The 24,595-nt window shown below is 44.9% G+C and overlaps 1 protein-coding gene across 2 annotated transcripts in view; it reads right to left on the bottom strand.

Moving 5' to 3' along the window:
• Nucleotides 1-24,595, bottom strand: part of CFAP65 (cilia and flagella associated protein 65) — a 377,223-nt gene that overhangs the window by 29,858 nt on the left and 322,770 nt on the right. For both annotated transcript variants that reach the window (XM_063933883.1, XM_063933882.1), the window contains exons 28-29: nucleotides 7,412-7,483; nucleotides 6,578-6,789 (exon numbers count right to left, since the gene is read on the bottom strand). In XM_063933883.1, coding sequence (XP_063789953.1) covers nucleotides 6,578-6,789; nucleotides 7,412-7,483 — 284 coding nt within the window. The remainder of the gene's footprint in view (nucleotides 1-6,577; nucleotides 6,790-7,411; nucleotides 7,484-24,595) is intronic.

Here is a 24,595-nt window from a genome sequence, read left to right as displayed (position 1 = left end):
GATCTGGACCACTTGTCCAACAGGTCCCACTGAAAAGTTCTTGCATGGAACCTGCCGAATGGAATTGCTTCGTAGGAAGCTACCATCTTTCCCAGGATCCGCGTGCAGTGATGCACCGACACCTGTTTTGGTTTCAGGAGGCCTCTGACTAGAGATGACAGCTCCTTGGCCTTCTCCTCCGGGAGAAACACTTTTTTTCTGTTCTGTGTCCAGAACCATCCCCAGGAACAGTAGACGTGTCGTAGGGACCAGCTGTGATTTTGGAATGTTTAGAATCCAGCCGTGCTGTTGTAGCACCTCCCGAGATAGTGCTACCCCGACCAACAACTGCTCTCTGGACCTCGCCTTTATCAGGAGATCGTCTAAGTACGGGATAATTAAAACTCCCTTCTTTCGAAGGAGTATCATCATTTCGGCCATTACCTTGGTAAAGACCCTCGGAGCCGTGGATAGACCGAACGGCAACGTCTGGAATTGGTAATGACAATCCTGTACCACAAATCTGAGGTACTCCTGGTGAGGATGGTAAATGGGGACATGCAGGTAAGCATCCTTGATGTCCAGTGATACCATGTAATCCCCCTCGTCCAGGCTTGCAATAACCACCCTGAGCGATTCCATCTTGAACTTGAATTTTTTTATATATGTGTTCAAGGATTTCAAATTTAAAATGGGTCTCACCGAACCGTCCGGTTTCGGTACCACAAACATTGTGGAATAGTAACCCCTTCCTTGTTGAAGTAGGGGTACCTTCACTATCACCTGTTGTGAATACAGCTTGTGAATTGCCTGTAACACTGCCTCCCTGCCTGAGGGAGTGGTTGGCAAGGCAGATTTGAGGAAACGGCGGGGGGGAGACGTCTCGAATTCCAGCTTGTAACCCTGAGATACTATCTGAAAAATCCAGGGATCCACCCGTGAGCGAGCCCACTGATTGCTGAAATATTTGAGACGGACCCCCACCGTACCTGGCTCCGCCTGTGGAGCCCCAGCGTCATGCTGTGGACTTAGAGGAAGCGGGGGAGGACTTTTGCTCCTGGGAACTGGCTGTATGCTGCAGCTTTTTTCGCCTACCTCTGCCTCTGGGCAGAAAGGACGCGCCTTTAACCCGCTTGCCCCTATTGGGCCGAAAGGACTGTACCTGATAATACGGTGCTTTCTTTGGCTGTGAGGGAACATGGGGTAAAAATGTAGACTTCCCAGCTGTTGCTGTGGAAACGAGGTCCGAGAGACCATCCCCGAACAACTCCTCACCCTTATAAGGCAGAACTTCCATGTGCCTTTTGGAATCTGCATCTCCTGTCAACTGCCGAGTCCATAACCCTCTCCTGACAGAAATGGACATTGCACTAATTTTGGATGCCAGCCGGCAAATATCCCTCTGTGCATCCCTCATGTATAAAAGTGCGTCTTTTATATGCTCTACGGTTAGCAATATAGTGTCCCTGTCTAGGGTATCAATATTTTCTGACAGGGAATCTGACCATGCAGCTGCAGCACTGCACATCCATGCTGAAGCAATAGCTGGTCTCAGTATAACACCTGTGTGTGTATATATAGATTTTAGGATAGCCTCCTGCTTTCTATCAGCAGATTCCTTTAGGGCGGCCGTATCCGGAGACGGTAGTGCCACCTTCTTTGACAAGCGTGTGAGCGCTTTATCCACTCTAGGGGATGTTTCCCAACGTGACCTATCCTCTGGCGGGAAAGGGTACGCCATTAGTAACCTCTTAGAAATTACCAGCTTCTTATCAGGGGAAGCCCACGCTTCTTCACACACTTCATTTAACTCCTCAGATGGAGGAAAAGCTACTGGTAGTTTTTTCTCTCCAAACATAATACCCTTTTTTGTGGTACTGGGGGTAACATCAGAAATGTGCAACACATTTTTCATTGCCTCAATCATGTAACGTGTGGCCCTACTGGAAGTTACATTAGTCTCATCGTCGTTGACACTGGAGTCAGTATCCGTGTCGACATCTGTGTCTGCCATCTGAGGTAGCGGGCGTTTTAGAGCCCCTGATGGCTTTTGAGACGCCTGGGCAGGCACAGGCTGAGAAGCCGGCTGTCCCACATTTGGTATGTCGTCAAACCTTTTATGCACTGTCGCGTAATTCCTTCCACAGCACCATCCACTCAGGTGTCGACCCCGCAGGGGGTGACATCACATTTACAGGCATCTGCTCCGCCTCCACATAAGCCTCCTCATCAAACATGTCGACACAGCCGTACCGACACACCGCAAACACACAGGGAATGCTCTGACAGAGGACAGGACCCCACAAAGCCCTTTGGGGAGACAGAGAGAGAGTATGCCAGCACACACCAAAGCGCTATATAACCCAGGGATCCCACTATAAATGAGTGTTTTCCCTTATAGCTGCTTTTTATATATATATATATATATATATATATCCTGCGCCTAAATTTAGTGCCCCCCCCCTCTCTTTTTTACCCTTCTGTAGCTTGCAGACTGCAGGGGAGAGCCAGGGAGCTTCCTTCCAGCGGAGCTGTGAGGGAAAAATGGCGCCAGTGTGCTGAGGGAGATGGCCCCGCCCCTTTTTCGGCGGACTTCTCCCGCTTTTTCTGGAATACTGGCAGGGGTATTTTTTACATCTATATAGCCTCTAGGACTATATATGATGTAGATTTGCCAGCCAAGGTGTCTAATATTGCCCTCAGGGCGCCCCCCCCCAGCGCCCTGCACCCATCAGTGACCGGAGTGTGAGGTGTACATGAGGAGCAATGGCGCACAGCTGCAGTGCTGTGCGCTACCTTGGTGAAGACCGAAGCCTTCTGCCGCCGATTTTCCGGACCTCTTCATGCTTCTGGCTCTGTAAGGGAGACGGCGGCGCGGCTCCGGGAACGAACACCAAGGTCGGGTCCTGCGGTCGATCCCTCTGGAGCTAATGGTGTCCAGTAGCCTAAGAAGCCCAAACTACCACCTGTTAGGTAAGTTCGCTTCTTCTCCCCTTAGTCCCACGCTGCAGTGAGTCTGTTGCCAGCAGATCTCACTGAAAATAAAAAACCTAAATATACTTTCTTTCTAGGAGCTCAGGAGAGCCCCTAGTGTGCCTCCAGCTCAGCCGGGCACAAGATTCTAACTGAAGTCTGGAGGAGGGTCATAGTGGGAGGAGCCAGTGCACACCAGTAGTCTAAAGCTTTCTTTATAGTTGTGCCCAGTCTCCTGCGGAGCCGCTATTCCCCATGGTCCTTTAAGGAGTCCCAGCATCCACTTAGGACGTTAGAGAAAGTAGTAAAAAGTAGAAAGAAAAATCCAAACAAAAATGCTTTCAGGCAGAGAACTCTGAAGAGCTCTCTGCAGTGCACCCATCATGCTCTGGGCACAGTGTAAAACTGAGGTCTGGAGGAGGGGCATAGAGGGAGGAGCCAGTGCACACCCAGAATCCAAAGCTTTCTTAAAGTGTCCTATCTCCTGCGGAGCCCGTCTATTCCCCATGGTCCTTACGGAGTCCCAGCATCCTCAAGGACGTTAGAGAAAATTCTCTGTGAGAAGATATTTTAGATAAAACTCTTGTGGCTACTTCAAAAGTATGAAACAGACAGTAGAGAATAGTTTTCAGGGGAATGTGCAACAGCAAGGACCAACAGGTTGTAAGGGCATTGATGTTACTTACTGCCCCATATCGACGCCCAACTCAAACTATTAAAAAATGAAGCTGAGGTTTCTGTTTATAGGCAAAACATTTTACTATACTGTGAGTATTATAATCTAAGGTGTGAGTTTCCTTTAATTACAGCATAATTACTACTGGCACAGTGATACCAGATACATTAGGCTGGGTAGACTGACGTCAGTTCTCTTACGACACGGCACATATGTGGATTTCAGTAAGCTAAAAATGAATGATCAAATATGGCAGGTAATCTGGGGTTTTAAACTGTGGAATTTCCAGTTCCAATAGAAGAGCCCATTCATTTCTGTGTAACGAGACGTGTTATTCAGTAATCCTAGGTCACAGGAGAAGGAGAGATAACATAATACCTTGCAGGAAAACTGAACTGAACTTAGTGTAGCTGATTTCCGTCATTATTAACAAAATATGTTCTATTCAAATATATACTGTATATATATATATATATATATATATATATATACACACACACACACACACACACACACACGTACATATATATATATACATACATATATGTCTGTATGTATGTATGTATGTATGTGTATATATATATATATATATATACACACACACACACACACAGACACACACACACACACACACACACACACACACACACACACACACACACACACACACTTTAAATGCATTAAGTGTAATACCATGGTTCAGAGATATTTTGTTTAACATTTATGAAATAGTAAAATGGTAAAACCAGTAACTTTTTTGCCATTTTATGAATATTTTGGTACCGGTGGACTGTACCACAGGAGAATATGGATATGATGTTTACTTGGTAGAAAGTAGCAATGTGGTAGCTCATATTAATAATGATGATACATAACCCCATTAGTTGTGGCTGGGATTCCCATTGACTGTGTAGAGTAGGACACAAATGCTGAAATGGTACAAAATCCACAAGCTGACTAGACTTAAAGGTATCTCACACCACACACACACACACACACACACACACACACACACACACACACACACACACACACACACGTACATATATATATATACATACATATATGTCTGTATGTATGTATGTATGTGTGTATATATATATATATATATATATACACACACACACAGACACACACACACACACACACACACACACACACACACACACACACACACACACACACACACACACACACTTTAAATGCATTAAGTGTAATACCATGGTTCAGAGATATTTTGTTTAACATTTATGAAATAGTAAAATGGTAAAACCAGTAACTTTTTTGCCATTTTATGAATATTTTGGTACCGGTGGACTGTACCACAGGAGAATATGGATATGATGTTTACTTGGTAGAAAGTAGCAATGTGGTAGCTCATATTAATAATGATGATACTCTACACAGTCAATGGGAATCCCAGCCACAACTAATGGGGTTATGCACCACTCACAGGAGCCAGGGCACTTGATCACATGTATCATAAATCCCTCCTTAATGCTTGGAGTGTTCAATTAATAAAAAACATGTAAAAATGAAATTACATAACATTAATTCCAATAAGTGTGAAATTACCTGTATCATGTACTGTACAAAGCAAAAACACAGCAATAAGCCATTTTCACCTACTGTGGAATGATATGATCAGCGGCACCTAGCTTCATGCCATGGATTTTAAAGAAAGATAGACATGAACACAGAGAAACAAGGCACTCTGGGTAATGGAAGATTCCAGGTGGTGTTATAAGGATTATAGATAGGAGTGTACCCCAAGTAGAACTATCTAGTCACAATCTTGTGTGTGCAAAGTGCTAATGCAAAATGTTGTTAAGCTTACAAGATTCTACAATAAGGTGCAAATTTGTAGGTGTTAGCAATATTCGGGGAAATTCATGCCCAGGTTTAACCGTCTGGAATTATCTGTTACTTGGAGTTTTCTTTGCTCACCCAAGGAGCACAAGTTGGGGCCTAGTAACTTAGTATGGCACTAAGATAGTAATCATAACACCGAAAATAAAAATATAAAGTGCCTCCATCATATGATCATGAGACAAATCCACCAATCAAGAAGTTAAAATTCAATAGACAAAAGGTCCAAACTTGCAAGTAGGAAGTATTAACACGTACCACCTCACCAGCTCCACTCACAGAGGAGTTGCAAGCCACATGCACTGCTCCCTCTAATACTTCTTTCAGACATGCAACTAAACCCCGGGTTTATGCACGTTAACGCGTATCAACCCCAGGATTTCTGCATGTGTAAAAGTACACAACCCAGGAGGTTAGCCCCAGGTCCCCGACACTGCTCCGACCAGGCTGATGGAGCTCAGACCCGGGAAATCACCGGAGTGCTAGACCCGGCACTTTCCTGGGTCTGATGTCTGATAGGGGTATAAATCAGGAAATGATAAGAGTTTAAATTGGGCCCATATGGAAAAACTGGCAGGTTCTCAGTGCAGTCTTTGAGGAAGGGGTTACTTGACAAAACTTTTGACTCTTTACTTTCCAGACTGCTCAGCTTAGAGGAGACATTGGTCACAAGGTACCTTTGCTATGAAAAACCATTTCTGAACATGGTCAAATTAATTGCCCATTGACACATTAACAAAGAGGGTCAGACACACAACTCCAGGCACAAAGTCATTAAACTTGATGCAGTGATTTGCACTTTCCATCTGGTCAGCACTGGCCTCCAGTTAGGACACAAATGCTGAAATGGTACAAAATCCACAAGCTGACTAGACTTAAAGGTATCTCACACCCCATTGTATCTTCACAATAAGTAGATCCTAAATTCACAGTTGTGTTATATTTGTATACATAAATCATGTCAGACATCTGATAACACACAGCCATGGTAATACCAATTTCCTGTCAATAGGAGGATCCATCTAATCTTACTAGCCAAACACAGACCTCTTTCATCAGGTACAATGTAGGGGCACTCACCGCTGCTGGAAGTGTCTCTGGAAGTCATTCTGGAATTGGTTCAGAAAGTCTGGTATGTGATGGGATCTCGCAGTCACTGACAAATGGAGCTGTAATGGAGTAGGTGATTCAGGTCTAGCCCTGACTTTCAGAGTCTCCTGTGCCCTGCGATTCTTTCTGTCTCGGATGACTGGTGGTCGGGCAAAATCGGCATTCTTGATGGGTGGTAGGGTCTGGTAACAAAATACAGAACTGTTAAAGAATTTTTGATTTGCCTTATTTTAATGCACATTCTAAAGATAATGCTGCCCCCTTGTGGCTCTATTCACATTTCTAGAGGAATACTGTTTTAAGAACATCACATTCATCAGGGTGACAGGTCTGCAAGCAATCATCACTTTCACATATAGACAAGGAAAACACTAATTATTTAGCAACATAGCTCCCACGTTATCTGTGTTTGGGCATATTTTGGACTTCTATGTATACCTGCTGAAAACGCATAACTTTTTAAGGGACAGAAAAGTAATTACATTAAGACAAAAAGATATATGAACACGAGAAGCACAAGCATTTAAAAATGTACATAAAAAGTAGTTGGGTTTGGGAACTTTAAAAGAGTTGCACCAAACACTCCTGTGTGACCAAGCCCCTGATGCATTTATGAAAACATGAACACATATATTACACTTGTGCACAACAACAACAACAACAATAAAACAACCAGGATCTCTGTTCCATATCGGAGACGATAGTCTCCCAAGCACAGGCCATATACTAAAAGCACCAGTGTTTTGGCTTCAAGTTGATGAAAATCATCTCTGTGAATTGTGTCACAAAGTATAGACTACTCACCTTGTATCTCTGTATCTCTGTCAGTTGCTGATTAGCTTGAACCATGGCGGTTCCACCGGCCTCTAGACAACACTAGGAAATAATAACAAACAAAATAACTGACATGCCCAAAACATGTACCCTAGCAATGATAGTTAAAACTATAGGTAAAAATATTGTTAGTGACCTTTATTATTTCTCTAGAATCCATTGAGGGCACTGCAGGGGGGTTGAGCAAAAAGAAAAAAAGTGAATGAAGTCTGAACTCCTCTACTTCTAAATGCCCTACTCCAGTGATAGAGAATTGATGGGGTTTTTTTTTTTTTTTTTTGGGGGGGGGGGGGGGGGGGGGGGGATGAAGGCATTGGGCAGACCTCTAACCCTCAATAGTTCCTAAGATTATTCCAAATCTCAATAGCAAATCTACATTTATTTAATCAGGGAAGGAGCCACCTAACGGTAATAACATATCAGGGTTAGCAGGGTGGGTTTTAAGTGCTGCCTGTACACTGTTAATTATAGTGTGTTTTAATGTATTTATATCTTGTTCCTTACTTCACAGCTGATAAGACAGCTCAGACCGCTAAAGACACTGGCTCATTCTCTTGGGCTCCAAAAGGGAACCCAACCCAGTTACTTCTGCACCAAGTAGTAACCGTGAACCCGTTCAGCTACTCTTTGTAATTTGCAGATATTTATACAATGACCAAAATCCAAAACTGCAATTTTGTTTTACGCGCCTCCTTCTGTGGCACTGACAGGACCTCTGTTGTGCGGACATCACCAGCAAAGCCTCACTTGTCGGCATTAGTCTTGTGAATGGCTCATATTTTGGCCAGTCTCCTCACTTAGCGCCATTATGACAGTTAATTTGAATCTTGTGGTAGACCCACTGAGGCCAAAGCAGAGTTGTATGCCCGCCTGTTTGCGGGTGTATCTTGCATGTTTTCTCATGTTCTGATTGAAAATACAAATTTGTGCAATTGGAGGAGTGTAATTGTGCTGTACCAGGGTGGTGTTATGTATAGTAGGCAATGTATAGTGAGGGCATGTGAATGGTATTGTGGGCTAAGCAGAGTTGTCTGGAAGCATAAATATGCCTATTTTCAAACATCTTTTACGCAAAGGATAGGCGTGGTGCAGGTGTGCATTGATGATGAAGATGAGTATCAAAACAAGCTTATGATAGAGGAGGTCCGCTCACAAAGATGACTCTGCATGCACAAAAAAATATGCATCTATTTCAGTGCCTGCAAAGCTGGTGTAATTATAACCAACATTTGTTTAACTTTGCTTCACTTCTACAGTGCCCAATGGGGAGAAGCTTCTCCTCAGTGACTGCACAGTCATCTTGTCAGCTTCTCTCTGTATGATAAGTGCTGACAGGAAACTTCAGCCATAGTCTGTTCTCCTATCCTTCTACTAAGCTATATATATTTTTTTTAAATGTGTTTATTGAAGCATCACATGTAATACAAAGGGGGGTATCCAATTAGCCCTGATCCGTTTTTGGACAATAAAAACATCCTGATATCGCGATTAATGAACAATGGTCATTATTACGGAGCACTATTACAGGCCATTTTTATTGGGCGAAAACGATCCCGCGATCGCGCAAAAACACATGGGATCAGGGATAAGTCCCCGATTCCATGTGTTAACGGGGCTCTGGCAACCCTCTTATCGTGGATTATGATCGGGGGTGCCTGAGGCACCCGTGCCGGCATCTGAGGGAGGAGTATGCCGCATCGGGGCTAACAGGAAAGACCATGGCGATACAATTACTTGCGGTCATTGACCCCAGCTAAATGATTGCCCCCCCAAAGTATACATTACAATAGTGCAATAACAATGGACAATGCTACCAGCAATAATAAAATCATAAAAGTGCTACAGGTATCTTAACATATACAATTAACTAGTACAATAGCAATAGGTCACATGCCCAGTGGATAATAAAGACACTAAAAGTGCTATCTGTAAATATAATAAAATCTTTACAGTAGACATGTGACAATGATAAATGCAGTGCAATGTCCTTGTATTCTAATACTTCTTTTCCTTTGAAGGTCTCCCTCCTGTACCTGTTTAAAACCTTTGATATATTTGAAAGTTTCTATCATGTGCCCCCTTTCTCTTTACTGCTTCAAACTACACACATTAAGACCTTTCAGTCTCGCTCAGTAAGTTTTGTGGTGGAGACCATGCACCATTTTAGTTGCCCCTCTTTGTTTAGACTCTTATGTATTTATATCCTTCTGAATATATGGTCTCCAGAACTGAACACCGTATTCTAGCTGAGACTGTACTAATGATCTGTACAGTGGCATAATTACTTCTTTCTTTCTGCTGCTGATTTCTCTCCCTATGCAACCAAGCATCTGACTGGCCTTCTTCATTGCTTTGTTACATTGCTTACTATCCTTAAAGTCACCTGAAACAGTGACTCCTAGATCCCTTTACTCCTCAGTAGTTTCCATTATAATGCTGTTAAAATTATATTTAGCCTTTGGGTTTTTGATGATGCATTTTCCATTGTTTGGCATTAACTTGTAGTTGACACACTTTTGACCACTTCTCTAGTCTACCTAGATCCTCAATCATTTTTTCACCCCTCCAGGTATGGCTACCCATACTGTTGTGTCATCTGGAAAAAGGTATACTTTCGCTTCAATACCATTTTCAATATCCCTAACAAAGATATAAAAAACACTGGCCCAAGAACAGATCCATGGAATACACATGTAACCTCTGCCTCCTGAGACTGCACTCCATTTACTACAACTCTGTGTTTCCTCAGTCTGCGATGTGTGATAGTTTCAAAAGCCTTACTAAAGTCTAGATATGCTACATTGTCAGGCCCTCCTTCATCTATTATTTTAGTCACCCAGCCAAAAAAGTCAATAAGATTTGTTTGGCACGATCTCCCCTGAGTAAATCCATGCTACTTGGGATCATGTAAATTTCTGGATTTGAAATATTATACAATTCTTACTTTTAATAGTGTTTCCACCATTTTCTCTACTACTAATGTGAGGCTCACTGGTCGGTAGTTACTTGCCGTTTCCTTGATTGCACGTTTGTGCAATGGGACTACCTGCGCTATTTTCCAGTCCTCTGGAATTACTCCTGTAGTTGGCGATTGGTTAAATAATTCTGTTAGCACCCCTTTAAGCTTTTTTAGTATCCATGTATGTATAACATCTGGCCCCATTGATTTATCCACTTTCGGTTTCTGTTAGGACCTTCTCTTCTGTAAAGTTATTTGTATCCAACTTATTTTTATGACTGTTCTTACAAATTAACTGTGGGCCCTTCCTCTATCTTTCTGTAGTGAATTTTGAGCAAAAAATATTTAGATGATATTGCTTTGTCTCTCCCAACAAGAATCTCACTCTGTCTTATTATTCCGCCTTTTTTCTTTCATTTATATAGTGTACCTAAAAAAAGTTTTGCCCCCTTAACCCACTAACTGGGCCATTTTCTCCTCAGCTTGTGCCTTTCATTACCTTCTTAGCCTCCTTCCGTCTGACAATATATTCCTCTTTGTCTTCACTATTTTAAATCTGCTTATATTTCCTAAATGCCATCATTTTTGCTTTCACACTAGTTACCTGTTTTGTAAACCACAAAGGCTTCCTTTTCCTGGTGTTTTTCTAACCCTTTTGATATAAAGTTCTGTTGCTTTTAGTATTGCACTTTTGAATTTTTCCCTACTTTCCTACACTCCTTCCAAGTTCCTTCAATCCACCAATGAATCACTTGCACATCTACCAATCTCTGCAAAATCAACCTTCCTAAACTCCAAAACCCTTGGGTTTTTTGTGATGAGTTGGTCCCTATCTTTATAGTAAACCACACTGCTTGATGGTCACTGGATCCTAGGTTTTCTCCCACATTTATATGTGATATTCTGTCGCCATTTGTATTATGTCTCATATTGCATCTCTGCATGTGGGCTCCCTCACTAATTGCTTGAGGGATGCTCCCTACACTTCTACTGGAACATGCAAAAGAGCCCTCCCAGTTTACATGAGGTAGATAAAGTATCCCATGACTATTACCTCTCCTTTTAAAGCCATTTTTGTGATCCTGTGCATTTCCCCTTCCCCTGGCCTGGTGGTCTATAGATCACCCCAGTGCAAATAATGTCCTTCTCTCCCGTTTCTATGCTCACACAAAGTACCTCAGTTTTTTTCATCAATATTTTGTATTAAAGTAGAATTTATGCTCTTTTTCACCTACATTGCTACCCTGCTAACTAAAATGCAAAATTGTGGAAAAAGTAGCAAAATTAAGGAAAAAGTACCCAGCACAGGAATAATGGCTGGGGACACCAGCCATTTGGTACAAATATGATTTTATTAATGTATTTAATAAAGTTTTTAAAAAGTTCCTAAGCTTCTGCACAGGGGTGTATTAAGAGAGAAGGGGGCCCCTGTGCAGTCTCCATCCAGGCTCCCTTTTCTCTAGCATGCAGCGCAATAGACTCTGACCACTAGGAGCACAGTAGACTCTAGTGGCCATTTTCCTACTGTGCATGTGCAGAACGTCGGAAAAATAGCTGCCACGCCATTTTCCCGGTGATTTGTACAGCGCTGCTGCCCCAGTCACGGGATTCCAGAGAGGTAAGTATTGAAAAATAGGATTTTAATTACCTACTGGTAAATCCTTTTCTCGTAGTCCGTAGAGGATGCTGGGGTCCACATTAGTACCATGGGGTATAGACGGGTCCACTAGGAGCCACTGGCACTTTAAGAGTTTAATAGTGTGGGCTGGCTCCTCCCTCTATGCCCCTCCTACCAGACTCAGTCTAGAACTGTGCCCGAGGAGACGGACACCCTCGAGAGAAGGATTTTACACAGATAGTGGCGAGATTCACACCAGCTCACACAAACAAGGCAAACCAAGCTAACTAGCTTGAAAACTCAGCAACAGCAGAATAACATTACTGAACCAAGTAACAAAACAGTACATAACTAAGAACAAAGCAGTACTGAACCAAGTAACCACTGCAGGATAACGAAGCGCTGGGCATGCGCCCAGCATCCTCTATGGACTACGAGAAAAGGATTTACCGGTAGGTAATTAAAATCCTATTTTCTCGAACGTGCTAGAGGATGCTGGGGTCCACATTAGTACCATGGGGATGTACCAAAGCTCCCAGAACGGGAGGGAGAGCGCGGAGGCTCCTGCAGAACTGAACGACCAAACTTTAGGTCCTCAGAGGCCAAAGTATCAAACTTGTAGAACTTAGCAAACGTGTTCGTTTCACACCAAGATACATACTTTTTCCAAATGCGATGGTAATGTGTAGACGTTACTCCTTTCCTAGCCTGTATCAGGGTAGGAATAACCTTGTTCGGAATGCCCTTCCGAGCTAATATCTGGCGTTCAACCTCCATGCCGTCAAACGTAGCCACAGTAAGTCTTGATAAGCGAACGGCCCCTGTTGCAGCAGATCCTGCCGAAGAGGAAGAGACCTCTGATCTTTCAACAGTAGATCCAGAAGATAGAGATGAGCGCCTGAAATTTTTCGGGTTTTGTGTTTTGGTTTTGGGTTCGGTTCCGCGGCCGTGTTTTGGGTTCGAACGCGTTTTGGCAAAACCTCACCGAATTATTTTTGTCGGATTCGGGTGTGTTTTGGATTCGGGTGTTTTTTTCCAAAAACACTAAAAAACAGCTTAAATCATAGAATTTGGGGGTCATTTTGATCCCAAAGTATTATTAACCTCAAAAACCATAATTTACACTCATTTTCAGTCTATTCTGAATACCTCACACCTCACAATATTATTTTTAGTCCTAAAATTTGCACCGAGGTCGCTGGATGGCTAAGCTAAGCGACACAAGTGGCCGACACAAACACCTGGCCCATCTAGGAGTGGCACTGCAGTGTCAGGCAGGATGGCCCTTCCAAAAAATACTCCCCAAACAGCACATGACGCAAAGAAAAAAAGAGGCGCAATGAGGTAGCTGTGTGAGTAAGCTAAGCGACCCTAGTGGCCGACACAAACACCGGGCCCATCTAGGAGTGGCACTGCAGTGTCACGCAGGATGTCCCTTCCAAAAAACCCTCCCCAAACAGCACATGACGCAAAGAAAAAAAGAGGCGCAATGAGGTAGCTGTGTGAGTAAGATTAGCGACCCTAGTGGCCGACACAAACACCGGGCCCATCTAGGAGTGGCACTGCAGTGTCACGCAGGATGGCCCTTCCAAAAAACCCTCCCCAAACAGCACATGACGCAAAGAAAAAAAGAGGCGCAATGAGGTAGCTGTGTGAGTAAGATTAGCGACCCTAGTGGCCGACACAAACACCGGGCCCATCTAGGAGTGGCACTGCAGTGTCACGCAGGATGGCCCTTCCAAAAAACCCTCCCCAAACAGCACATGACGCAAAGAAAAAAAGAGGCGCAATGAGGTAGCTGTGTGAGTAAGATTAGCGACCCTAGTGGCCGACACAAACACCGGGCACATCTAGGAGTGGCACTGCAGTGTCACGCAGGATGTCCCTTCCAAAAAACCCTCCCCAAACAGCACATGACGCAAAGAAAAAAAGAGGCGCAATGAGGTAGCTGTGTGAGTAAGATTAGCGACCCTAGTGGCCGACACAAACACCGGGCCCATCTAGGAGTGGCACTGCAGTGTCACGCAGGATGTCCCTTCCAAAAAACCCTCCCCAATCAGCACATGATGCAAAGAAAAAGAAAAGAAAAAAGAGGTGCAAGATGGAATTATCCTTGGGCCCTCCCACCCACCCTTATGTTGTATAAACAAAACAGGACATGCACACTTTAACCAACCCATCATTTCAGTGACAGGGTCTGCCACACGACTGTGACTGATATGACGGGTTGGTTTGGACCCCCCCCAAAAAAGAAGCAATTAATCTCTCCTTGCACAAACTGGCTCTACAGAGGCAAGATGTCCACCTCATCTTCACCCTCCGATATATCACCGTGTACATCCCCCTCCTCACAGATTATCAATTCGTCCCCACTGGAATCCACCATCTCAGCTCCCTGTGTACTTTGTGGAGGCAATTGCTGCTGGTCAATGTCTCCGCGGAGGAATTGATTATAATTCATTTTAATGAACATCATCTTCTCCACATTTTCTGGATGTAACCTCGTACGCCGATTGCTGACAAGGTGAGCGGCGGCACTAAACACTCTTTCGGAGTACACACTTGTGGGAGGGCAACTTAGGTAGAATAAAGCCAGTTTGTGCAAGGGCCTCCAAATTGCCTCTTTTTCCTGCCAGTATAAGTACAGACTGTGTGACGTGCCTACTTGGATGCGGTCACTCATATAATCCTCCACCATTCTATCAATGTTGAGAGAATCATATGCAGTGACAGTAGACGACATGTCCGTAATCGTTGTCAGGTCCTTCAGTCCGGACCAGATGTCAGCATCAGCAGTCGCTCCAGACTGCCCTGCATCACCGCCAGCGGGTGGGCTCGGAATTCTGAGCCTTTTCCTCGCACCCCCAGTTGCGGGAGAATGTGAAGGAGGAGATGTTGACAGGTCGCGTTCCGCTTGACTTGACAATTTTGTCACCAGCAGGTCTTTCAACCCCAGCAGACCTGTGTCTGCCGGAAAGAGAGATCCAAGGTAGGCTTTAAATCTAGGATCGAGCACGGTGGCCAAAATGTAGTGCTCTGATTTCAACAGATTGACCACCCGTGAATCCTTGTTAAGCGAATTAAGGGCTGCATCCACAAGTCCCACATGCCTAGCGGAATCGCTCCATTTTAGCTCCTTCTTCAATGCCTCCAGCTTCTTCTGCAAAAGCCTGATGAGGGGAATGACCTGACTCAGGCTGGCAGTGTCTGAACTGACTTCACGTGTGGCAAGTTCAAAGGGCATCAGAACCTTGCACAACGTTGAAATCATTCTCCACTGCACTTGAGACAGGTGCATTCCATCTCCTATATCGTGCTCAATTGTATAGGCTTGAATGGCCTTTTGCTGCTCCTCCAACCTCTGAAGCATATAGAGGGTTGAATTCCACCTCGTTACCACTTCTTGCTTCAGATGATGGCAGGGCAGGTTCAGTAGTTTTTGGTGGTGCTCCAGTCTTCTGTACGTGGTGCCTGTACGCCGAAAGTGTCCCGCAATTTTTCTGGCCACCGACAGCATCTCTTGCACGCCCCTGTCGTTTTTTAAAAAATTCTGCACCACCAAATTCAAGGTATGTGCAAAACATGGGACGTGCTGGAATTTGCCCATATTTAATGCACACACAATATTGCTGGCGTTGTCCGATGCCACAAATCCACAGGAGAGTCCAATTGGGGTAAGCCATTCCGCGATGATCTTCCTCAGTTGCCGTAAGAGGTTTTCAGCTGTGTGCGTATTCTGGAAAGCGGTGATACAAAGCGTAGCCTGCCTAGGAAAGAGTTGGCGTTTGCGAGATGCTGCTACTGGTGCCGCCGCTGCTGTTCTTGCGGCGGGAGTCCATACATCTACCCAGTGGGCTGTCACAGTCATATAGTCCTGACCCTGCCCTGCTCCACTTGTCCACATGTCCGTGGTTAAGTGGACATTGGGTACAACTGCATTTTTTAGGAGACTGGTGAGTCTTTTTCTGACGTCCGTGTACATTCTCGGTATCGCCTGCCTAGAGAAGTGGAACCTAGATGGTATTTGGTAACGGGGGCACACTGCCTCAATAAATTGTCTAGTTCCCTGTGAACTAACGGCGGATACCGGACGCACGTCTAACACCAACATAGTTGTCAAGGACTCAGTTATCCGCTTTGCAGTAGGATGACTGCTGTGATATTTCATCTTCCTCGCAAAGGACTGTTGAACAGTCAATTGCTTACTGGAAGTAGTACATGTGGGCTTACGACTTCCCCTCTGGGATGACCATCGACTCCCAGCGGCAACAACAGCAGCGCCAGCAGCAGTAGGCGTTACACGCAAGGATGCATCGGAGGAATCCCAGGCAGGAGAGGACTCGTCAGACTTGCCAGTGACATGGCCTGCAGGACTATTGGCATTCCTGGGGAAGGAGGAAATTGACACTGAGGGAGTTGGTGGGGTGGTTTGCGTGAGCTTGGTTACAAGAGGAAGGGATTTACTGGTCAGTGGACTGCTTCCGCTGTCACCCAAAGTTTTTGAACTTGTCACTGACTTATTATGAATGCGCTGCAGGTGACGTATAAGGGAGGATGTTCCGAGGTGGTTAACGTCCTTACCCCTACTTATTACAGCTTGACAAAGGGAACACACGGCTTGACACCTGTTGTCCGCATTTCTGGTGAAATACCTCCACACCGAAGAGCTGATTTTTTTGGTATTTTCACCTGGCATGTCAACGGCCATATTCCTCCCACGGACAACAGGTGTCTCCCCGGGTGCCTGATTTAAACAAACCACCTCACCATCAGAATCCTCCTGGTCAATTTCCTCCCCAGCGCCAGCAACACCCATATCCTCCTCATCCTGGTGTACTTCAATAACTGACATCTTCAATCTGACTATCAGGAACTGGACTGCGGGTGCTCCTTCCAGCACTTGCAGGGGGCGTGCAAATGGTGGAAGGCGCATGCTCTTCACGTCCAGTGTTGGGAAGGTCAGGCATCGCAACCGACACAATTGGACTCTCCTTGTGGATTTGGGATTTCAAAGAACGCACAGTTCTTTGCGGTGCTTTTGCCAGCTTGAGTCTTTTCAGTTTTCTAGCGAGAGGCTGAGTGCTTCCATCCTCATGTGAAGCTGAACCACTAGCCATGAACATAGGCCAGGGCCTCAGCCGTTCCTTGCCACTCCGTGTGGTAAATGGCATATTGGCAAGTTTACGCTTCTCCTCCGACAATTTTATTTTAGGTTTTGGAGTCCTTTTTTTACTGATATTTGGTGTTTTGGTTTTGACATGCTCTGTACTATGCCATTGGGCATCGGCCTTGGCAGACGACGTTGCTGGCATTTCATCGTCTCGGCCATGACTAGTGGCAGCAGCTTCAGCACGAGGTGGAAGTGGATCTTGATCTTTCCCTAATTTTGGAACCTCAACATTTTTGTTCTCCATATTTTAATAGGCACAACTAAAAGGCACCTCAGGTAAACAATGGAGATGGATGGATTGGATACTAGTATACAATTATGGACGGGCTGCCGAGTGCCGACACAGAGGTAGCCACAGCCGTGAACTACCGCACTGTACTGTGTCTGCTGCTAATATATAGACTGGTTGATAAAGAGATAGTATACTCGTAACTAGTATGTATGTATAAAGAAAGAAAAAAAAACCACGGTTAGGTGGTATATACAATTATGGACGGGCTGCCGAGTGCCGACACAGAGGTAGCCACAGCCGTGAACTACCGCACTGTACTGTGTCTGCTGCTAATATATAGACTGGTTGATAAAGAGATAGTATACTCGTAACTAGTATGTATGTATAAAGAAAGAAAAAAAAACCACGGTTAGGTGGTATATACAATTATGGACGGGCTGCCGAGTGCCGACACAGAGGTAGCCACAGCCGTGAACTACCGCACTGTACTGTGTCTGCTGCTAATATATAGACTGGTTGATAAAGATATAGTATACTCGTAACTAGTATGTATGTATAAAGAAAGAAAAAAAAACCACGGTTAGGTGGTATATACAATTATAGACGGGCTGCCGAGTGCCGACACAGAGGTAGCCACAGCCGTGAACTACCGCACTGTACTGTGTCTGCTGCTAATATATAGACTGGTTGATAAAGAGATAGTATACTCGTAACTAGTATGTATGTATAAAGAAAGAAAAAAAAACCACGGTTAGGTGGTATATACAATTATGGACGGGCTGCCGAGTGCCGACACAGAGGTAGCCACAGCCGTGAACTACCGCACTGTACTGTGTCTGCTGCTAATATATAGACTGGTTGATAAAGAGATAGTATACTCGTAACTAGTATGTATGTATAAAGAAAGAAAAAAAAACCACGGTTAGGTGGTATATACAATTATGGACGGGCTGCCGAGTGCCGACACAGAGGTAGCCACAGCCGTGAACTACCGCACTGTACTGTGTCTGCTGCTAATATATAGACTGGTTGATAAAGAGATAGTATACTCGTAACTAGTATGTATGTATAAAGAAAGAAAAAAAAACCACGGTTAGGTCACTGGTATATACAATTATGGACGGGCTGCCGAGTGCAGACACAGAGGTAGCCACAGCCGTGAACTACCGCACTGTACTGTGTCTGCTGCTAATATATAGACTGGTTGATAAAGAGATAGTATACTCGTAACTAGTATGTATGTATAAAGAAAGAAAAAAAAACCACGGTTAGGTCACTGGTATATACAATTATGGACGGGCTGCCGAGTGCCGACACAGAGGTAGCCACAGCCGTGAACTACCGCACTGTACTGTGTCTGCTGCTAATATATAGACTGGTTGATAAAGAGATAGTATACTCGTAACTAGTATGTATGTATAAAGAAAGAAAAAAAAACCACGGTTAGGTCACTGGTATATACAATTATGGACGGGCTGCCGAGTGCCGACACAGAGGTAGCCACAGCCGTGAACTACCGCACTGTACTGTGTCTGCTGCTAATATATAGACTGGTTGATAAAGAGATAGTATACTCGTAACTAGTATGTATGTATAAAGAAAGAAAAAAAACCACGGTTAGGTCACTGGTATATACAATTATGGACGGGCTGCCGAGTGCCGACACAGAGGTAGCCACAGCCGTGAACTACCGCACTGTACTGTGTCTGCTGCTAATATATAGACTGGTTGATAAAGAGATAGTATACTCGTAACTAGTATGTATGTATAAAGAAAGAAAAAAAAACCACGGTTAGGTGGTATATACAATTATGGACGGGCTGCCGAGTGCCGACACAGAGGTAGCCACAGCCGTGAACTACCGCACTGTACTGTGTCTGCTGCTAATATATAGACTGGTTGATAAAGAGATAGTATACTCGTAACTAGTATGTATGTATAAAGAAAGAAAAAAAAACCACGGTTAGGTCACTGGTATATACAATTATGGACGGGCTGCCGAGTGCCGACACAGAGGTAGCCACAGCCGTGAACTACCGCACTGTACTGTGTCTGCTGCTAATATATAGACTGGTTGATAAAGAGATAGTATACTCGTAACTAGTATGTATGTATAAAGAAAGAAAAAAAAACCACGGTTAGGTCACTGGTATATACAATTATGGACGGGCTGCCGAGTGCCGACACAGAGGTAGCCACAGCCGTGAACTACCGCACTGTACTGTGTCTGCTGCTAATATATAGACTGGTTGATAAAGAGATAGTATACTCGTAACTAGTATGTATGTATAAAGAAAGAAAAAAAAACCACGGTTAGGTCACTGGTATATACAATTATGGACGGGCTGCCGAGTGCCGACACAGAGGTAGCCACAGCCGTGAACTACCGCACTGTACTGTGTCTGCTGCTAATATAGACTGGTTGATAAAGAGATAGTATACTACTAATATTATATACTGGTGGTCAGGTCACTGGTCACTAGTCACACTGGCAGTGGCACTCCTGCAGCAAAAGTGTGCACTGTTTAATTTTAATATAATATTATGTACTCCTGGCTCCTGCTATAACCTATAACTGGCACTGCAGTAGTGCTCCCCAGTCTCCCCCACAATTATAAGCTGTGTGAGCTGAGCAGTCAGACAGATATATAATATATATAGATGATGCAGCACACTGGCCTGAGCCTGAGCAGTGCACACAGATATGGTATGTATGTGACTGAGTCACTGTGTGCTGTGTATCGCTTTTTTCAGGCAGAGAACGGATTATAAATAAAAGTGGTGGTCACTGGTCACTATCAGCAAAACTCTGCACTGTACACTACTGAGTACTCCTAATGCTCCCCAAAATTAGTAAATCAAGTGTCTAAACGGAGAGGACGCCAGCCACGTCCTCTCCCTATCAATCTCAATGCACGTGTGAAAATGGCGGCGACGCGCGGCTCCTTATATAGAATCCGAGTCTCGCGATAGAATCCGAGCCTCGCGAGAATCCGACAGCGTCATGATGACGTTCGGGCGCGCTCGGGTTAACCGAGCAAGGCGGGAAGATCCGAGTCGCTCGGACTCGTGAAAAAAAACATGAAGTTCTGGCGGGTTCGGATTCAGAGAAACCGAACCCGCTCATCTCTACCAGAAGAGCCGCGTACCAAGTCCTTCTTGGCCAGCCTGGAGCAATGAGGATTGCCTGAACTCTTGTTCTCCTTATGAGCTTTAGAATCCTTGGAATGAGTGGAAGTGGAGGAAACACATACAACGACAGGAAAACCCACGGAGTTACGCCACTGCTTGCGGATTTCTTGACCTGGAACAATACCTCCAAAGCTTTTTGTTGAGACGGGAGGCCATCATGTCTATTTGAGGTACACCCCAAAGATCTGTCACCTCCGTGAACACCTCCGGATGGAGGCCCCACTCTCCTGGATGGAGATCGTGTCTGCTGAGGAAGTCCGCTTCCCAGTTGTCCACTCCCGGAATGAAAATTGCTGACAGTGCAACCGCATGCTTTTCTGCCCAGAGGATAATTCTTGTTACCTCTGACATTGCAGCTCTGCTATTTGTTCTGCCCTGTCGGTTTATGTAGGCTACCATTGTCACATTGGCCCTCATACCGTGTTGTTAGCGCGCTAGCTGCTTTTAGCAGCAGTGCAAACGCTAAGCCGCCGCCCTCTGGGAGTGTATCTTAGCTTAGCAGAAGTGCGAACGACAGGATCGCAGCGCTGCTTCAAAAAAAGATTGTGCAGTTTCTGAGTAGCTCGAGACTTACTCCTAGCTAGCGATCACTTCAGACTGTTTAGTTCCTGTTTTGACGTCACAAACATGCCCTGCGTTCGGCCAGCCACGTCTACGTTTCCCCAGCCACTCCTGCGTTTTTATCCGACACGCCTGCGTTTTTACACACACTCCCCGAAAACTGTCAGTTACCACCCAGAAACATCCACTTCCTGTCAATCACTCTGCTGCCAGCAGTGTGACTGAAAAGCGTCGCTAGACCTTGTGTGAAACTGCATCGGCTTTTGTGAAAGTACGTCGCGCGTGCGCACTGCGCCTCATACGCTTGCGCAGAAATGCCGCATTTTTTACCTAATCGCTGTGCTGCAAACGAAAGCAGCTAGCGATCAACTAGGAATGAGGGCCATTGTCCGACTGTACTTTAATGACCCAATCTCGCAGGTGTACCGCTTGGAGAAGACCGTTGTACACGGCTCTTAGTTCAAGAATATTTATTGGAAGACTGGATTCCAGATTTGACCACCTTCCTTGAAAGGTTTCCCCTTGAGTGACTGCGCCCCATCCCCGGAGACTTGCATCCGTGGTTAGAAGGACCCAGTCCTGAATCCCGAACCTGCGGCCCTCCAGAAGGTGAGGCATTTGTAGCCACCAGAGGAGTGAAATCCTTGCTTTCGGCGACAGCTGTATCCTCAGGTGCATATGTAGATGAGAACCCGACCACTTGTCTAGGAGATCCAGTTGGAAGGATCGAGCATAAAATCTTCATAACTGTAGAGCCTCATAAGAGGCAACCATCTTCCCCAGAAGGTGAATGCACTGATGAATCGATACCCGGGCTGGCTTCAGGACATCCCGGACCATTGCTTGTATCACCAACGCTTTCTCTACTGGTAGAAACAACCTCTGCACTTCCGTGTCGAGGATCATCCCCAGGAAAGACAATCTCCTTGTCGGCTCCAAATGTGACTTTGGAAGGTTCAGGATCCAACCATGGTCCCTGAGCAGACGAGTCGTGAGAGCAATGGACTTCAACAGCTTCTCCCTGGACGATGCCTTTATCAGCAGATCGTCCAGATATGGAATTATGTTCACTCCCCATCTGCGGAGGAGAACCATCATCTCTGCCATCACCTCGGTGAACCCCCTCGGTGCCGTGGAGAGACACCGAATGGCAGTGCCTGAAACTGATAGTGACCAACAGTGCAAATCTGAGATAAGCCTGGTGCGGCGGCCAAATCGGAAATGTGGAGGAACGCATCCTTGATATCCAGGGATACCAGAAACTCCCCCTCCTCCAGACCTGAGATTACTGCTATCAGAGACTCCATTTTGAACTTGAACTCCCTTAGATAAGGGTTTAGTGATTTCAAGTTCAAATTCGGTCTGACCGAACCATTCGGTTTTGGTACCACGAAAAGGTTTGAATAGTAACCCATGTTTTGCATATGAGGTGGAACTGGAACAATGATCTCCAACTTTCCCAATTTTTGGATGGCTTCCTGTAGGATAGTCCTGTCTGTCAGCAAAGCTGGTAAGCCTGATTTGAAGAATAAGTGAGGCAGGGTTTCTTGAAACTCCAGTCTGTACCCCTGGGACACAATATCCTGTACCGAGCCATCCAGGGCGGACGACACCCAGATGTGGCTGAAACGTCTGAGTCTCGCCCCCACCAGCCCGTCCTCTTGGCTGTGTGGTCCACCGTCATGCTGAGGATTCTGAGGTACGAGAAGCTGGCTTCTGGTCCCGGGAACCTGTAGGTGCAGGCTTTTTGGATTTTGCCCACCCACCTCTAAAGAAGGTGGTAGGAAGCTTGGACTTTTTTGTCTTAGCGGTCCGAAAGGACTGCGATGCAGAGGAAGAAAAGGGTTTCTTCGCAAAAGGCGTAGCTGAGGAAAGAAAAGGTGACTTACCCGCGGTTGCCGTGGAAATCCACGCATCCAACGCTTCCCCAAAGAGAGCCAGACCTGTGTAGGGTAGTTTCTCCACACTTCTCCTGGATTCCGCGTCTGCAGACCATTGGCGTAGCCAGAGTCCCCTGCGAGCTGAGACCGACATGGAAGATATCCTTGCATGCAGCGTACCCAGGTCCTTCATGGACTCCACCATGAACCCCGCAGAATCCTGTATGTTACGTAAAAACAGTTCAATGTCAGTTCTGTCCATTGTATCTAAATCCTCTAGTAATGTGCCTGACCACTTTACTATGGCTTTAGAAATCCATGCACAGGCAATAGTAGGCCTCAAGGCCACCCCTGAAGCAGCGTATATGGATTTGAGTGTAGTGTCAATCTTACGATCGGCCGGTTCTTTTAACGCGGTAGATCCAGGCACAGGTAAAACCACTCTTTTTGACAGTCTGGAGACAGATGCGTCAACTATGGGTGGGTTTTCCCATCTTTTTCTATCCTCCTCAGGGAAAGGAAAAGCAACCAGAACCATCTTGGGAATCTGGAATTTTTTCTCCAGGGTTTCCCAGGATTTTTCACATAAAGCGTTTAATTCTTTAGACGCAGGGTACGTTAGGGAGGCTTTCTTATTGTCTGTGAAGTAAGCCTCCTCAACCTTCTCAGTCATTGTGTCAGTAATGTTTAAAACATCTCTAATGGCCTCAATTATGAGCTGCACCCCCTTTGCCAGGGATGCCACCCCCCTCAGCACATCCCCATCACAGTCTGCCGTGTCAGAGTCAGTATCCATGTCATCTTGCATAATCTGGGCAAGTGCACGTTATGTGGGTAAATGCTAGGGGTTTTTGAAAGAATAGGAACAGAACCTGACCAAACAGCCATAGAATTCTTTAAAACCTGAGTTTCAGTGTGAGCTACCCTAGTAGAGATCTGAGAGATCATTCTCTTAATAGAGGTCAGCCATTCTGGCTCAGCAATAGGGATTTGAGACAAGACATTACTTTCCTGTGTACATGGAATGGATTCCTCTGGAGAAGAAATGTCCTCTGCAGCATAAGACACAGAGTCCCTGGACATGGCTATGTGAAAAAGTATACACCCACACACATAGGAAAATGTCAAACACAGTCTCCCCACCAAGTACCTTCAGAGAAACACAGAGAAACACAAATAGCTTTGATATGCAAATTAGAAGCACTGAATGGGTAAATGAGTCACATAGAATGCTAGTGAATGATACATATATATATATATAATATTATTATAATGATGTGTATATTTGTATCAGTGTATGTTCTGCAAGAAACCTATCCAATCTGAATCATATCATTTAAAGTATAGATTATTGCAGTCATTATAGATCTGTGTGAAATAGGATACATTTGTTGCTATATAGGTAAATTTGAAATAACAGTATTTTAAGGAAGTAAGTGTAAAGACACAAACGCAGGTCTGCATAAAAGTTTATACAGAACAAGTTGTATCTAGTGGGCAATAGTAATTAGTATTGTTCACATTTATAGAGCTATGTGATTT

This window comes from Pseudophryne corroboree, chromosome 7 (assembly GCF_028390025.1).
Source record: "Pseudophryne corroboree isolate aPseCor3 chromosome 7, aPseCor3.hap2, whole genome shotgun sequence".
Taxonomy (NCBI): domain Eukaryota; kingdom Metazoa; phylum Chordata; class Amphibia; order Anura; family Myobatrachidae; genus Pseudophryne; species Pseudophryne corroboree.
The sequence above is the reverse complement of the archived record's forward strand: the minus strand, read 5'-3'. Positions and strand labels throughout refer to the sequence as shown.